The 17,101-nt window shown below is 49.3% G+C and overlaps 1 protein-coding gene across 1 annotated transcript; it reads left to right on the top strand.

Moving 5' to 3' along the window:
- Positions 1 to 770: 770 nt before the first annotated feature.
- Positions 771 to 15,151, top strand: PCDH12 (protocadherin 12). Its single transcript, XM_035287287.3, has 4 exons — positions 771 to 4,002; positions 7,365 to 7,462; positions 9,176 to 9,327; positions 12,906 to 15,151. Exons 1-4 carry the CDS (start codon positions 1,123 to 1,125, stop codon positions 13,337 to 13,339), a joined length of 3,564 nt encoding a protein of 1,187 aa, XP_035143178.2. The 5' UTR covers positions 771 to 1,122; the 3' UTR covers positions 13,340 to 15,151.
- Positions 15,152 to 17,101: the final 1,950 nt, after the last annotated feature.

Below are 17,101 nucleotides of genomic sequence, written 5' to 3'. Positions count from 1 at the left end.
GCAGGGAATGCCCCAGGGTCTATGCAAAATCCAGAGGTAGTCACAGGATGGGATAAGTTGTACAGATTACAACACTCACCCTTGCAATAACGTCACTGCCTGTGACTTGGGGCCAGGCCCAGGCCAAAGCCCTTCATGCATCATTTCATTTAATCCTCACAATTTGCTGCTGAAAGGGCAACTATTCTTATTCCCATCCCCACTCTACAGATGAGCTAATGGAGGCCCAGAGAGGTTAAGTGACTTGTCCCAGATGACATAGCTGGTAAAATTGCAAAGACAGAATTTGAACCCAGGCAGTTTAGCTCTGATGGCTCACTCTGTTAATCACAGCTGCTTTGCAGTGAGACAAAAATGAATGATCAGGGAAGAATCAACAGGGAGAGGTAAACAAGAGTGGGAAAAAGGCAAGAGTGAGAAGGAAATGAATGGGGAAAAGATAGGAACAAATAGAGATGGGGAAGGGGAGAGATGGGGAACCTGACTTGTCCAGGATGGGCATCAGTACACGTGCAGGCAGTTGGAGGCTCAAGTTTTCTGCTCACTTGGTGATGCAGCGGTTCCCTTTCCCTCAGCAGCCACCTTGCTGCACGGACAGCAGCGGCTTCCCATCTGGCCTGTCCTGGGAGCCCCAGCCTCATCCTCCTCAGTGGCAGGCCGCTCAACTTCACAGGAAAGCTCTTTCTCTAATTGGCATTGAAACTCACAGCCCTCCCTTTTCCTGTAGGTGGGGTTTCCATAGGAAAAAGCTGCTTCTCTGTTTCCCCAGCCTAGCAACTGTTTGGAAGTTAGAGCCCCACATCCTGCTCAACTGGGTCAGGTCCCTCTTAGACCAGCTCTTTTCCATCATTTGCTGAAGTGGACCAACTAGTTCCCCTGTGGGGGGGTCTCCCCTGGCAATTCTTGATTGGTGTTCGGACATCTCAGATCGCTTCCGATGAAGATGGCCTTGCCTGGGGGTCCTGCTTGTTCCATTATCATCTAACTATGGGACAAGGTTGTGCCAGCCAGTCTGGGGGAAGGAGCACGGGGCTGATCAAGCCATTCAGGAAACACTGGAGGACTTGTCCAGCCTTGAAAGAACTCTAGCAGTTTCTGAATCTAGCGCTCTTGGCGGTAAGCATGATGCAACTTCTGCAACTTCTGCTGGGGCTTTTGGGACCAGGTGGCTACTTATTTCTTTCAGGGGATTGTCAGGAGGTGACCACTCTCACGGTGAAATACCAAGTGTCAGAGGAAGTGCCATCTGGCACAGTGATCGGGAAGCTGTCCCAGGAACTGGGCCGGGAGGAGGGGCAGAGGCAAGCAGGGGCTGCCTTCCAGGTGCTGCAGCTGCCTCAGGCACTCCCCATTCAGGTGGACTCTGAGGAAGGCTTACTCAGCACAGGCAGGCGGCTGGATCGAGAGCAGCTATGCCGACAGTGGGATCCCTGCCTTGTTTCCTTTGATGTGCTTGCCACAGGGGATTTGGCTCTGATCCATGTGGAGATCCAAGTGCTGGACATCAATGACCACCAGCCACAGTTTCCCAAAGGCGAGCAGGAGCTGGAAATCTCTGAGAGTGCCTCTCTCCGCACCCGGATCCCCCTGGACAGAGCTCTTGACCCAGACACTGGCCCCAACACCCTGCACTCCTACACTCTGTCTCCCAGCGATCACTTTGCCTTGGATGTCATCGTGGGGCCCGATGAGACCAAACATGCAGAACTCATAGTGGTGAAGGAGCTGGACAGAGAAATCCATTCATTTTTTGATCTGGTGTTAACTGCCTATGACAATGGGAACCCCCCCAAGTCAGGCACCAGCTTGATCAAGGTCAACGTCTTGGACTCCAATGACAATAGCCCTGTGTTTGCTGAGAGTTCACTGGCACTAGAAATCCAAGAAGATGCTGCCCCTGGTACTCTTCTCATAAAACTGACTGCCACAGACCCCGACCAAGGCCCCAATGGGGAGGTGGAGTTCTTCCTCAGTAAGCACATGCCTCCAGAGGTGCTGGACACATTCAGTATTGATGCCAAGACAGGCCAGATCATTCTGCGTCGACCTCTAGACTATGAGAAGAATCCTGCCTACGAGGTGGATGTCCAGGCAAGGGACCTGGGTCCCAATCCCATCCCAGCCCATTGCAAAGTTCTCATCAAGGTTCTGGACGTCAATGACAACATCCCAAGCATGCATGTCACATGGGCCTCCCAGCCATCACTGGTGTCGGAAGCTCTTCCCAAGGACAGTTTTATTGCTCTTGTCATGGCAGATGACTTGGACTCAGGAAACAATGGTTTGGTCCACTGTTGGCTGAGCCAAGAGCTGGGCCACTTCAGGCTGAAAAGAACTAATGGCAACACATACATGTTGCTAACCAACGCCACACTGGACAGAGAGCGGTGGCCCGAATATACCCTCACTCTGTTAGCCCAAGACCAAGGACTCCAGCCTTTATCAGCCAAGAAACAGCTCAGCATTCAGATCGGTGACGTCAATGACAATGCACCTGTGTTTGAGAAGAGCAGGTATGAAGTCTCCACACGGGAAAACAACCTACCCTCTCTTCACCTCATCACCATCAAGGCTCATGATGCAGACCTGGGCATTAATGGAAAAATCTCATACCGCATCCAGGACTCTCCAGTTGCTCACTTAGTAGCTATTGACTCCAACACAGGCGAGGTCACTGCTCAGAGGTCACTGAACTATGAAGAGATGACCGGCTTTGAGTTCCAGGTGATCGCAGAGGACAGCGGGCAACCCATGCTTGCATCCAGTGTCTCTGTGTGGGTCAGACTCTTGGATGCCAATGATAATGCCCCAGAGGTGGTCCAGCCTGTGCTCAATGATGGAATAGCCAGCCTCTCCGTGCTTGTGAACGCCTCCACAGGCCACCTACTGGTGCCCGTTGAGACTCCCAGTGGCTTGGGTCCAGCAGGCACTGACACACCTCCACTGGCCACTCACAGCTCCCGGCCATTCCTTTTGACAACCATTGTGGCAAGAGATGCAGACTCGGGAGCAAATGGAGAGCCCCTCTACAGCATCTGCAGTGGGAATGAAGCCTGCCTCTTTGTCCTCAACCCCTACACGGGGCAGCTATTCATCAACATCACCAATGCCAGCAGCCTCATCGGGAGTAAGTGGGAGCTGGAGATAGTGGTAGAGGACCAGGGAAGCCCCCCCTTACAGACCCGAGCTCTGTTGAGGGTCATGTTTGTCACCAGTGTGGACCACCTGAGGGACTCGGCCCGCAAGCCTGGGGCCCTGAGCATGTCCATGCTGATGGTGATCTGCCTGGCTGTGCTGCTGGGCATCTTCGGGTTGATCCTGGTTTTGTTCATGTCCATCTGCCGGACAGAGAAGAAGGACAACAGGGCCTACAACTGTCGGGAGGCTGAGTCCACCTACCGCCAGCAGCCCAAGCGGCCCCAGAAGCATATTCAGAAGGCGGACATCCACCTCGTGCCTGTGCTCAGGGGTCAGGCAGATGAGCCTTGTGAAGTCGGGCAGTCCCACAAAGACTTGGACAAGGAGACAATAATGGAAGCAGGCTGGGACCCCTGTCTGCAGGCCCCCTTCCACCTCACCCCGACCCTGTATAGGACACTGCGTAATCAAGGCAACCAGGGAGCACCGACGGAGAGCCGAGAGGTACTGCAAGACACCGTCAACCTCCTTTTCAACCATCCCAGGCAGAGGAACGCCTCCCGGGAGAACTTGAACCTTCCTGAGTCCCAGCATACTACGGGCCAGCCACGTTCCAGGCCTCTGAAGGTGGCAGGCAGTCCCACAGGGAGGCTGGCTGGGGACCAGGGCAGCGAGGAGGCCCCACAGAGCCCACCAGCCTCCTCTGCAACCCTGAGGCGGCAGCGACATCTCAATGGCAAAGTGTCTCCTGAGAAAGAATCAGGGCCCCGTCAGATCCTGCGGAGCCTGGTCCGGCTGTCTGTGGCTGCCTTTGCTGAGCGGAACCCGGTGGAGGAGCTCACTGTGGATTCTCCTCCTGTTCAGGTACCTGGGACATGGGCAGCTCTTTCTCTGGTCACCCCTGGACCACCAGAAACAGCATCAGACACCCCCATAACCTGCACAGTCCTCATGTTTCTTTCTTAGGCTCACAAGGCACTTTCTGATGCTTTGGGTAGCAATGATTCAGGGCGCAGCTTTGGGATTGGCTGAACTTAGCTGTGTGATCCTAGGCAAATTCCTTACTGTCTCTGGGCCTTAGTTGTCTAATCTGTAAATTAGAAATGATTGTAAGAGTATATATCTTGTAGAGCTGTCCAGCCAATTTGATCAACTAATTCTTAGGAGGCATTTATGGTGCCTCGCAAGTAGACACATAGCAAAGGTAGTGATTAAGAGTATAAGCTTTGGGCAAGGTTACCAGGGTTCAAATCCTGGCTCTACTTCTTCCCAGCTCTGAACTACAGGGAAGTTAACTTCTCTGTTGAAGATGTCTTTGTTGACAGCACCCACCTTCTAAGTTTACCTGAAGATAAAATGAGTGAATGCTCTTAATGCCTGTAGAACAGCATCCATCTGACATGTAGTCAGAACTCAGCAAATTATTGCTATTACTTCCTCAAAGCACTTCTCCTTCTATACTCTTCACCTGCCCTCATCTCATCTGAGCAACCTCCCTATGAAGAAAGCCAGCACAGGCATCACTCCACCCAAGGTCAGGGGCTGCATATAATTTTTCTGAGACCCAAGAGCTTTCTGGCTGGGCCTGCAGGATAGGGCAGTGGAAATAACCTTAGCACTTTGCAGTTAGGCAGATAGAAGTCCAAATTTCAACACAGCCACTTAAGAGTGGGGCAACCTTGTACATGTCCTTCAATGTCTGAGCCTCATTTTCCTCATCTATAACGTGGGGATTATGAGACCAAACTTACCCTGTGTCTACCTCCTTGGAGTGTGAGGGCTAAATGGGATGATGAGTGACAAAATGTCTAAGGACCCGGGCTTTTCTAGACACAAGCGGGAAACATTTCAGGGATGATGCCTGATCTCACACCCGTATCTGCTTCTGTGAACATCAGATATTTTTACTGTGCCAGGCTGCCAGTGCAAGGCACACTTCTGTTTGGCCAGGCCATCAGCTCCGGTTTCCTGTGAAGCAAAAACACAGTTTCCTTCCCTTACTCCCTCCTCAGGAAGCCACCTGGAGATGGCCCAGCTGTTCTCTTAGGAATCTTGCCCTGGGAGGGGTGCAGACCCAGAGGTTGCCAGAGCCAACCATTCATTTATCCTTCCATTCATCCACCATTGATCAGGTGCTTTTTGGATAAATTCTGTGCCGAACACTGTGCTGGCTGCTGGTGGACAGGTCAACAGAGAATAGGCATTATGGGTGACCCCACTGGGGTGATAGAAAGAAAGGTGCCCATTTGGGATCAACTTGAGGGTAAGAGGCAACTTGCTCAATGCTCGTATCTTTCCAGCAGCACAGTAGAGTCAGATGTGACTTTAATTTCCAGCCCTCCCACTAATGTCTGTGTAGCCCCTGTGAGCCTCCAGTTCCACCTCTGCAAAATGGCCATAATGGTATCTCTTCTCTTAGGCTGCTGTAAGAATTAAATGAGATTACATACCACTGGACCATTGTTGTTTATCATGAGATCCATTAATAAGCTCATTTAAACCTCATAACCCACCATATGACCTGGGTCTCATTAATATTCACTTTTTTTACTGTTGAGGAAACTGAGGCTCAGAGGGCTTAATTCATTCCTCAAGTCCACACTGATGGGAACTGGAGCAAGGGCAGATTTAGAATTTGAACCTGAGTCTGAGTGATTCAAGTCTGGGCTCTAACTGTGAAGTGACCCTAAATGACAGCGCTCAGCATAGGGCTTGGCATGTAGGGAGTCATATTATGAAATGCCAGCTGTCACTTGAACAAAAGGTGGCAGGTGTCTTAGGAAGGCTTCTGGGCCTGGGCTGCAAGGTGAGATCTGCCGAGGCAGGCAATGAGACCCAAGTCTCCCAAGTCACAGTGAAAGCCCTGTCCTGGCCATCTCTGCTTCCACTCCTCCTCTGAAGTTGGCACTTCCTACCTCAAGCTGCACAGAGGGGCACAGTGGACCTGCTAAGGGAGGAAGGGGGGTGGGCCCAGGAGGCAGAAGCAGTGTTTCTAGGAGTAACAACCCAAACTCCCTGCTTTTGCAGAGGATTTTTAACTTTTTCAAACCATGTAATCCTGACAACACTGTAAAGAAGGTTGTGTGAGTATTTCTAGCCCTACATTAGAGATGAAGAAACTGAGGTCTGAGGAGGTCTAAAAAAAACTGTCTAACACTATACAATAAGCTACAAATGGCCTTGAACTAGAACTCCGCCTCCCAGGACTTGATCTGTTGCCTCTCCCTCCCAATGCCCTGTAGGGTCTGACTCTGATATCTCACCCATCCCCTATCCGATTCTCCAGTCTTTCTGAAACTCCACCATCTCTTTCAGCCTTTCAGCACGCAGTGCTTCTTCCTGAAACCCCCTCACCCCTTGTCCAGACCCTTACTCTCTTTCCACTTGTCAAACTCTTGTGGAGCCTTTGGGTCTCACCAGAGGTGCCTGGCATGTAGTATGAACTCAGTCACATCTGTTAAAATAAATGAATAAACTTCCTCCTGTACCACCCCCCTGCTTCTTCCCTACTTCAAGTTGGGTTAGGGGCCTCCCCTCTGCTCCCACAGAGCCCCCACTCTTTCCCTATGCCCAGAGGCACCCTGTGGTAACCACTCTTGCTGCCCTGGTCTCCAGTCAGTCTCCCTGTGGCTGCCTGCACCCTACACATCCTGACCATGCTGAGGGCAGCAGCTGGGTCTCCTTCTCCTTCTTACTCCCATTGCAACCACCCTGGCTGGCACTTACTAAGTACTTGTTGAATGAATGAAAAGGTGAATAAATGAATGACTCAATGGCACCATTTTGCCTTCTCTACAACATAGTCTTACATCTGGTCCACAAAAATTGGCTGAATGTCCAAATACCGCTAAAGGGAAACAGCTCTTTAAAATAATCTTCATCAAAATAATAACAAATTCATGGTCAGGAAATGCCTTTTCATCTCTATCCCTCAGAGTCCACCAGGCATAGGTCATTCAGAGGAATGAGTATGAGGGGACGAGTCCAGAGGGTCCTCTTGCTCTTCTTCAGATACTCAGGTCCTAGGGTGACATGACAGAACAGGGAACCTGCCCGCCTAGGTCCCTGTCTCCGTCACTGGGCACCATCCCCCATCTGATCACACAAACATCTGAAGCCAGAGGAAAGACTATAAAAAGAAAGCACCGGCATTGAGGGAAACATCCGGCGAGGAAGTGTGCTGAGTCGGAATTGTGTGGAGTCAACAGATTTTTCCTGTCTTGTAGCAAATCTCCCAGCTGCTGTCCTTGCTGCATCAGGGCCAATTCCAGCCCAAACCAAACCACCGAGGAAATAAGTACTTGGCCAAGCCAGGCGGCAGCAGGTAAGCAGCACGTAGCCCACACAGGCATCTGAAGGCCCCCACCGGCTGCCCCTCATGTCTGTAGCCTCTCTGAGTGAGGAAGGGTGAGCACATCCCAGAAACCAGTCTCCTAGGAGGGTGCAGCAGACAGCATCCATCCTCCCACCCTTGGAGGCTTGGTCATGGGCAACTGTATTGATAGCAATTACAGGACTTAGAGTCACCAAGGAAATGACTTCATTCTGAGGCTGTATCTGTCTCCTGACTACAGAGGTGATGTAAATTGCCTTTGTATCTGTAACTTTCACCTTTCTTTCTCTTGACCCATAAACATAATATAAAGGCTCCCCACTAAAGAAATGGATGTGTGGGTGTGCCCCTTAGGGCAATCCTAGGATTGAAGAGACCTTAAGAGAACATCAAATCTAACTTCTTGTTAGAAATGGTGAAACTGAGGCTCTGATTAGTCTGATTTAACCCAGCTATGTAAACTTGAGCAAGTGAGATAATCTCTCAGGACCTCGGTTTCCTCATCTGTAAAATGGAAGCCATCCCACTTCCCTTGTGGTAATGGCAGAGCTCCTGACTCCTGCATCAGTGCTCTTGCCCTGACAACTTATAGCTTCTTTTTTATAAGGATGGTGAGAGGTAGTGGAGAGCAGGGGTGAGTCCACACACTCCAGAGTCACACTGGCCTGGATTTGAATTCCATGAGGAACTTGGGCAACCTGCCAAATCTTCACAAGTCTTGGTTTTCTCACTTGCATATTGGGGTGATAAAAGGGAACCCCTTACAGGTGTGGAAAGTTTGAATGAGACAGTGCATGCACCCTGCATCACATGAGGCCTGACTCAGACTCACTGCTCAATAAACATTAGTTGTCATTACCACCCACACACTTGCCACCTCCCTGCTCATTTCTTCACAGCAGCAGAAATGGCTACAGGGGAAAAAAACCAACAGAAAAAATTCCCATGCCTTAAAACCCTTCAGGGAGCCTTCACACCTGCTGGGATGAGGGTCCAGGCCTGTCCCCAAGTGTCTAGGAGGGATGGGCCAGGATGGAGACAGCAGGAGACTGGGGTGAAGAGAGCAGATTCCGAGCAGCTGTAGGCTGCCTCATTCCAGCTGTACCCGCCAGATCTGCTCTTCTGGCCTGGGATTTGGCCTAAAGTAGGAAGGAAGGAATGTTCAGTCACTCATTAAGTATTGACTCAGCACCTACTGTGTGCCAGGCCCTGTTCTGAGCATTGGTGAGGGAGCAGGGAATGAGACAGGCAAAAATCCCGGCCTTGCTGGAGCTCCTCTCCTCTGGAGGGGTGGAAGGCTGCACTGGCTCCACTGAGCTTTCCGAAACTCCTCCTGTGTGCCAGGCAATGCATAGGCGTAGGAGGGGCAAAAAGAATGATAATATCAATGAACTCATATTCACTTCTGTCTGCTGAGAGCTTACAATGTGCCAGGCTCTGTGGTAGGTCCCTTTACCTACAATGTCTCATTTTACCCTCATAGCACCCCATGAGGTGGGTATTATTTATTATTCTCATTTTACAGATGAGGAAACAGAGTAAGAGGAGGGCTGGAATCTCATGATCCAGGTTGGTCTGACTCTAGAGGCCAGGCTATGTATCCATTTCCCTGTACGGGTAAATGAATGTAAATATGAATGGGCATAAATGAGTGAATCTATGTGGGAATTTCCCTACCCATGGACTGGTTGGTTTCTTTTGCAGAAGTGCAATCCCAGACACAGATGGCCTAAGTGTGAGGGCTGGAGGCCAGACAGACCCAGAACAGGAGGAAGGGCCTTTGGATCCTGAAGAGGACCTCTCTGTGAAGCAACTGCTAGAAGAAGAGCTGTCCAGTCTGCTGGACCCCAGCACAGGTAGGGACTCCCTAGAGTCACACTGACCCTGCTTCTGCCCCATGGTGTCCAGGCTTCAGAGTTCTGCTCCCAGCCACTGCAGGGAAAAACCATTCTGTTTCTTTGGAGGAACATCACCAACATTTTACTTCCCTTGCAGCCTCAGAAAGTATTTGTTTAAAGACCGGGTTCTACTTGAATTTTTTTTTTTTGAGACAGGGTCTCACGCTGTTACCCAGGCTGGAATACAGTGGTGAGATCACAGCTCACTGCAGCACTGACATCCTGGACTCAGGCAAGCCTCCCGTCTTAGCCTCCCTAGTAGCTGGGACCACAGGTGTGCACCACATCTGGCTAATTTTCTATTTTTTTTGTAGGGACAGGGTTTCACATGTTGCCCAGGCTGGTCTGTGACCCCTGGGCTCAAGCAATCTGCCCACCTCGGCCTCCCAAAGTGCTGGCATTAGAGGCATGAGCCACCTGTAATCAAAGCCAAAGTAGGCACCTGGTACTTTGATTATTCATTTTAAAAATCATTCTAAGAGTAGCAAACATGCTAGGCACTGGGGAAGCATCTTAGGTACATGATCTCATTTAAGCCTCCAACCAATCCCCACAGGTAGAGAATTATTACCTCGAATTTACAGATGAGCAAACTGAAGCTCAAAAAAATAAAGTAGCCTTCCCAGAGTTACCCAGCTCACCAGTGATTGAAGGGGAGCCAAAGCCTGAACCAGCCAGTCCTCTGCGGACTTCTTACCACTCATTTGCATTTGCTTGGTGTGTTTCAATATCCTTTCACCCTGGGAACCAAGTCAACTCTTTAATATGCTAACAATTGCAATTAAAACAAAAAGATTTTTTTTTTGACAGAGAAACAATTAGCTTTGACAATAAATACATACCATGAACTTGAATTTAGGAATCTGCTAGCACCCCCCGCCCCTGCTGTGGACATTGGCTAGCCTCCTTCGGCAACACACCCCATGGTGGCCCATCCCTGTGCTGCGGTTTTCTGTCTATGTAGTTAACACTGTTTCTCATGTGCTCCATCTGGCTGCAGACACACTGAAGGCACAGCAGGGACTTTCCCTTCCTTGGTTAAAAAAATATTGCTAACGCTTATTGGGCACTTTCTATGTGCTAGGCCATGTTGTAAGTATCTCATGAGAAAATCTTGTGAGATAGGGGCTATTCATTATCCTCACTTCATAAAGGAAAAATGTGAGGGTCAGGGGTGTTTAATAATTTGCCCAAGGTTGTGCAGCTCATGGATGGTTATTAACACAGGCAGTGTGGCTCTAAATTTTAGAGCTGTGTTGTTCAATGCAGTAGTCACTAGCCACATGTGGCTATTTAAATTTAAATGAATTAAAATTAAATAAAATGAAATATTCAGTTCCTCTGTCATACCAGCCACATTTCAAGTGCTCAATAGCTATGTATGGCTGGGGGATATAGCTTTGGATTCTATCTCTATTAGTCACTCTAGCTGGAACCTGTGGGCTCAGTTCCTGCATGGTCCTGCTTGCTCATAGCACAAAGTATACTGAACACAGGGGCACTGTAAGGAGTAGGGGGTAAGGAAGGAGGGAGGGGCAGAAAAGCCTTTGCTGCTCACAGGCTGGACTGCCACAGGGAGACTGGGATCTTGCTTCTCCAGATCTACTTCAGCTCTTGCTGCTTCAGATTCATATTGCCCCACTTGAGAATGTGACCATGACAATGATTTACTGATTGCATGAATTCACTGAATCTCACAGCAACTCCCTAAGATGAGGACTACTGTCTCATCACTTCCTAAGAGGAAATGGGAGCTTAGAGAGGTTAAGCCATTTTTCCAAAGGTCACACACACTGCTTCTAAGCGGCAAAGCTGGGAAACCAAACCTGGGTTGGCCCAGCACCCACCTGCAGCTAGAACTGGTGGGTGACGCTGGATGAATTCAGCATCGCTTTTCAGCTCTTCTCATATGCCCCAGTGATTTTTCTCATTCCAAGCTTTGCTCCTTCTGAAGCTCTCTGACCCATGTATAAGGAAAGGCCCGATCCTATAACACCAAGAGTTCCACCCAAACTTATGGCCTCAGAGTCTCAGGGAACTAAGGTTTACATTTCCCAAATGTTGAAGGTTAATATTTATTTTTGTTCAATTATTCAACAGACATTCACTAAGTCCCAGATATGGGGCTAAACCCAAGGATCCAGTAGGGCAGGAGCCCGACACTGTCTCCCAGCCTGCACAGTCCAGAATGCAAGACAGAGCTTCATTTATCAATACAAAAAATGACTAGCCATGCTTTGGAGTAACTTTTTCAAATTACATAAGTAGTATTTGGTTAATATAGAAAAATATAGATAAACAAAAAGAGAATAAATTGCTTCTGCCCAGGGGTAATTCCAGTTAACATTTTGACATATCTCCTTCCAGTCTTTTATTCTGTGCACAAATTTTAAAGTAACTCACCTTAGGCAAACATTAGATAAATGTTAAGTAGATGTGCTTTTTTTTAAAAGACACTGTTTCTTAACTACAAGACTTACAGTTTCTTTCCTCTGGCTTGGTCTCTACTATCAAGCCTAGGACTGGTTTCTTGAAACAGGATTTTCTGTTGAAGGGATGGGAAAGAAGTGTGATTGTACCATTGCAAACATAGGGGCCAGTTTTTTGAATTCCCAGCCACCAGACTGACTTGTCACTGCCACTACCCCAGTCCCTCTCCTGGGGCAGCCCTGGGACAGGCAGCCCCTCCTCAGCCTGACTCTAGGCCAGGGTTTCCTGCAGCTTGAGATGAAGATGTTGAGGAGGATTTGAGGATCTGGAACCAGGTGGTAACAGTGCAGACCTTAGGTAGCCTGGGAATTCCAGAGGCCCCAGCTGGGCACCTGGAGTATCCAGGGGGAGGAAGGGCCAGCTCTTCAGAGAGAGGGGAGGGTGGTCCCATCATAGGGAGCCTTCAAAGTCATCAGACCTGGCATTAAATTGAGGTTTGGTTGCCTAACAGATGTGTGACTTAACTTCTTTCAGCTTCAGTTTCCTCATCCATAAAATGAGGGTAATCATCAAAGGTTTGTGTGGAAGTTAAATGAAATAATCATGGAAATTGCTCATCACATAACATGCTAATATGTGCTCCCTATTATTACGGATGGGAACGAATGGCAGCGCCAAGTCAGGAACTCCAGCCTTAGCTAAGAAAAGTGATTTTTTCCCCATCCTCAGCTAGTGGAGCTCTGAAGGAGAAGTCACCCTGAGGGGTAAAAATCCTGGCTGAACTATAGAAAACACTGAGACCAGAAACACACCACAGCCCAGATTGGGAAATTCTGTAGAAAAAGGAAAATTTCTACTTCTAGGCCTTCTCCGTCTCCTGCCACTTCCTACTAGGTTCATGGGTGTGTCAGTCGACTGCTTTCCTACCCAGGGAGCTTCGCTGTCAGCGCCTCTTCCTTCCTGTCCCCCTCGGGCCACTCCGTCTGTCCCCTACCATTTCCCTTCCCTCCTTTGTCCACTGCCCTTGCCCTGCCCACTGCCCCACCCTCACTTGCCTGGCCCTTCCTGGAGCCTGGCCCTCACTGTGTCCCCTCCTCCCTCCACAGGTCTCGCGCTGGACCGCCTGAGCGCCCCTGACCCGGCCTGGATGGCGAGGCTCTCTTTGCCCCTCACCACCAACTACCGTGACAATGTGATCTCCCCGGACGCTGCAGCCATGGAGGAGCCAAGGACGTTCCAGACATTCGGCAAGGCGGAGGGACCGGAGCTGAGCCCAACAGGCACGAGGCTGGCCAGCACCTTTGTCTCAGAGATGAGCTCACTTTTGGAGATGCTGCTGGAACAGCGCTCCAGCATGCCCGTGGAGGCCGCCTCCGAAGTGCTGCGGCGGCTTTCGGTCTGCGGGAGGACCCTCAGTCTAGACTTGGCCACCAGTGCGGCCTCAGGCACAAAAGTGCAGGGGGACCCAGGTAGAAAGACGGGGACTGAGGGCAGGAGCAGAGGTGGTAGTAGCAGCAGCAGCAGCGGCAAGTACCTGTGAACATACCTTGGATGCTTCTGGATCCAAGAACCAGGGGCCTGAGGATTGGGGACATGAGATGGTTTCTAAAATCTTGGAACTCAGTAACTAGCGGTGGCCTGAGAACTTTAGGGTGACTGATGCTACCCCCACAGAGGAGGCAGTGGCTCCAGGACTAACATCTGACTGACCAAAGCAGCCCTTTGTAAGTGACTCTGAGTCTTTTGGAGGACAGGGACAGTTTGTGGCTAAGTGTTTGCTGGCAAAACATACATAGAGCACAAAGGGTCAGTCCTCTGCACAAAGGGTCAGTCCTCTGGCAGAACAGATGCCATGGAGTATCACTAGCAGGGAAGAAAGGCCTTCTTGGGTAGCAGGAGTCATGGAGCTGTACCCTGGGGGTGCCAGGCAATGCTCTCTGGCCTACCAATAAAGGAAAAACAGTGGCTCATTCTCCTGTTTGCACCTGTCACGATGGAGAAGGGAAGAGTAATACAGTGAGGGTTTTGTCATCCAATCCCTGGCAAGACTGTCACACTGGGCCTGGACAGGAGTGGGGCACCTTGGTACACAGTGACAGGTACACAAATAGCAGACACGTGCGCCCTTAACCCTGTTCCCCTGTCACTATGTTATCAACTAATCTGCTTCTCAGCTACAAAATTAGAGCTAAGAAAGCACAACTATTTAAAAAGCATTTACATGAGCCAGGCACCAGGCTTTACAATAGGATTTAATTTGATTTTCCAGCAATCCTGGGAGGGAGGCATTATTAACCCCATTTCACAGACATGAATATGGAGCTTGGCGAGGTCAAGTGGTTTTCCGAAGATCAAGCAGGGAGTAGAGGCAGAGCCAGGATTTGGACCCAGGCTGGCCCAACACCAAAACCCATGCCTTCAACCTTGATACCAGGCTGCCAACCAAGGAGAGGAAAAGCAAAGGCCCTGGAGGTGAGCTGTTGGCAGCAGTGATGCCCTAGCTCCCACCGGGAATACTGTTGAAACGAACATTTCCAAAGCTGGGAAGGCCTGCTCCTCTCTACACTTCCAAGCACAAGGCAGAAAGAACTTGGATCTAAACTGATGCAGGCCCCTGTCCTTTCCCACCAAGTAGCTCTTCAAGTGCAGAGGGCATCCTTCCCTATCCCATTTGTGGGTAAACCTTTCCCTGTCATTGCAGGTTCAGGCTGGTGAATTCAGGTCACAGAGGACACTGTGTGAACTGGGTCTATGAAATTGCACTGACAGCAGCCAGCCTTCCAGGGGATGGAGGAGTGAAGAAATAGCAGATATTTTCCCAAGGCTCAGCTTTATAATTTTCTTGGAAATTTCCGAGCAGTCAATCAGCTAGCTTCCAAACAGTGTGGGTCTCTCCTGGACACTGAAGGCAAAAGTTCCTCTATCTGCTCCTCTTTGTGTTCTTTCTTGGAGCTCAGTGCTCATGTTCACTGTTCACAGAAATGGGCCAATCATACTCCCAACTAGGGATAATGGGCATCATACATACTTGGAATACAGTGTGGTATCATTATTCCACTATTCAATTTTACGAATGAGAAAAATGAGGCTCCCCAAAGTTAAGAGCTTCAGGGGCAGAGTCTCTTGGTTTCTGCTCACCTCACTCTAGGCCAGAGTGATCTCCTTACAGAACCTGTTATTTTCAGGCCGGATCACAGAACTGTTGGGTTCTGTGGGCCAGTGAGAGAAGCTGGGGGAAACCAAGCAGGTAGGCAGGGTCTCCAGCCTGACCAGCCAGGTGCCTGCCACAAAGCAACGGTTGATGAATACCTGTTGAATGAATGTATGAATGAATAAATGTGTCAATAAATGCTTCAGAGGCCCCTTGTATCCATATTGGAGCTCCAGGTAGGACTTCATTAGAAAAAGATTCTGTTATATAAAAGCAAAGTCTGAGAATCAAAGTATTAGAGGAGACCATGCTGACCTCCCAGTTACCAGCAGATTTTCAGTGCGGAGCCGATGTTGGGAGGGTAGAGAGAAGACAGTGGGCACGGAAAGGTGACCTGAGGAAGCTGGAATTATAGCTGGCAACTGGATCACTAGATACTTGGGACCACTGTGCCATTCTAGTTCAAAAGCCCTAAATCTGTACTCCTTGGGCCCCCATATACTAGGTAAAACTTTGTGTTTAGGCATTTTTTAGGCATAAGATACAAATTTCTCATCAGATTCTCAAAGGAAACCTTGACCTTTAAAAGGTTATGCAAAATTGCTTTAAGATACTATCTAAACATCCACAGACATGGGCAATTGTCATAAGGAGTCTGAACTTTATCGATTTCGACTCTTCATTTTATAGCCAAAAATATAGAAAGAAATGGCAGATGACTTGCCCAAGGCCACCTGACAGGTTTGTGGGGGAGAGCTTTCCAAATTAAGATGACATTTAACTGAGTGGTTGGCCAAATTAGGATTTAGATCTGGGATTCAGTGTGGTAGTCTTTCTCATACATCAAGGATTCTTAATCTGAGGGCCTTGGTTGGACTGCAGGATCTATGAACCTGCTGAACTGCATACAAAATTGGGAGGATATGCATTTTTTCTATGGAAAGAAAGTAGGTACTTAGATCATATTCTTTTTTTTTTTTTTTCTGAGATGGAGCCTTGTTCTGTCACCCAGGCTGGAGTGCCATGGCGTGATCTCAGCTCCTGGGTTCAGGCAATTCTTCTGCCTCCGCCTCCTGAGCAGCTGGGACTACAGGTACACACCACCATGCCTGGCTACTTTTTTTTTTTTTGTATTTTTAATAGAGACGGGGTTTCACCGTGTTAGCCAGGCTAGTCTCAATCTCCTGACCTCATGATTCACCTGCCTTGGCCTCCCAAAATCCTGGGATTACAGGCGCGAGCCACCGCACTTGGCCAGATCAGATTCTCAGAGATTCAGGGCCCAGTTAAGATGAGGGACCACTACAATCCTCTAGGTCGGCCCTCAGCCCTGCCTTCCCTGCAGCACCTGGGGAACTCATGGGTAGAGCTGCTCCTGTTCTGAACTTTGATCAGGATGGGGGTGTATGTATGTGAGGGACTGTGTTCTCTCCTGCATCACGTATCCCCTCCTGGCGAGCTGATACCAGCACCTTTCCCAATAACAGGCTCAGAGTGAGACAGTGTCTCTGGTGACAGAATTGGGTGTGCTGAATAGGAAGGTTACAGAAACTTCTTGACATCATCCAAGATGTCAAAGCTGAGATTTGGACATGCTCAAAACAGTTTCCACCAAGATGGGCTCTGCCCCCTGGGAGACTGAGGGAGCAGGTGAGCCAGCAAGCACTCACTTAAATGTTGTCTTAATTTGGAAAGCGTAGAGGGACATTTTTTATCAATAGTCAGCCGTTCTCCAGCACCAGGAGTACAATGCAGTGCTCAGAGCCTGGGGGCAGCTCAGAGATTGACAGGCAGCCGCCTTGTCTGTCACCCAACTTCAGTTTGGCAGCTCACTGACCCTACCTCTTCTCTGGCTGAAATAAGAGTGAGATGGCAACCATTACCCTTGAAACTCTGGAGAGAACCAAATCCCAAAAAGAGAGGACAGAAGGAGGGAGAGCACAGGCTTGGCCTGGCACATAGTGTGTACCTAGAAAATAGATCAGCATTTTCTAGTTCCTGCTAAGTTTTGGGTACAATGGGGGAGGAGTAGGACATGATCAGATACACACATGCAACAAACATTTTGTATTTATTGAACAGTTACTAAGTGCCAAAAGTAGCACAGGAAACCATGTGTGTGCATGTGTGCGTGCATGTAGGCGGCGAGCA

This window comes from Callithrix jacchus, chromosome 2 (genome assembly GCF_049354715.1).
Source record: "Callithrix jacchus isolate 240 chromosome 2, calJac240_pri, whole genome shotgun sequence".
Classification (NCBI taxonomy): Eukaryota; Metazoa; Chordata; class Mammalia; order Primates; family Cebidae; genus Callithrix; species Callithrix jacchus.
This window is presented reverse-complemented; position numbering and strand designations above follow the sequence as displayed.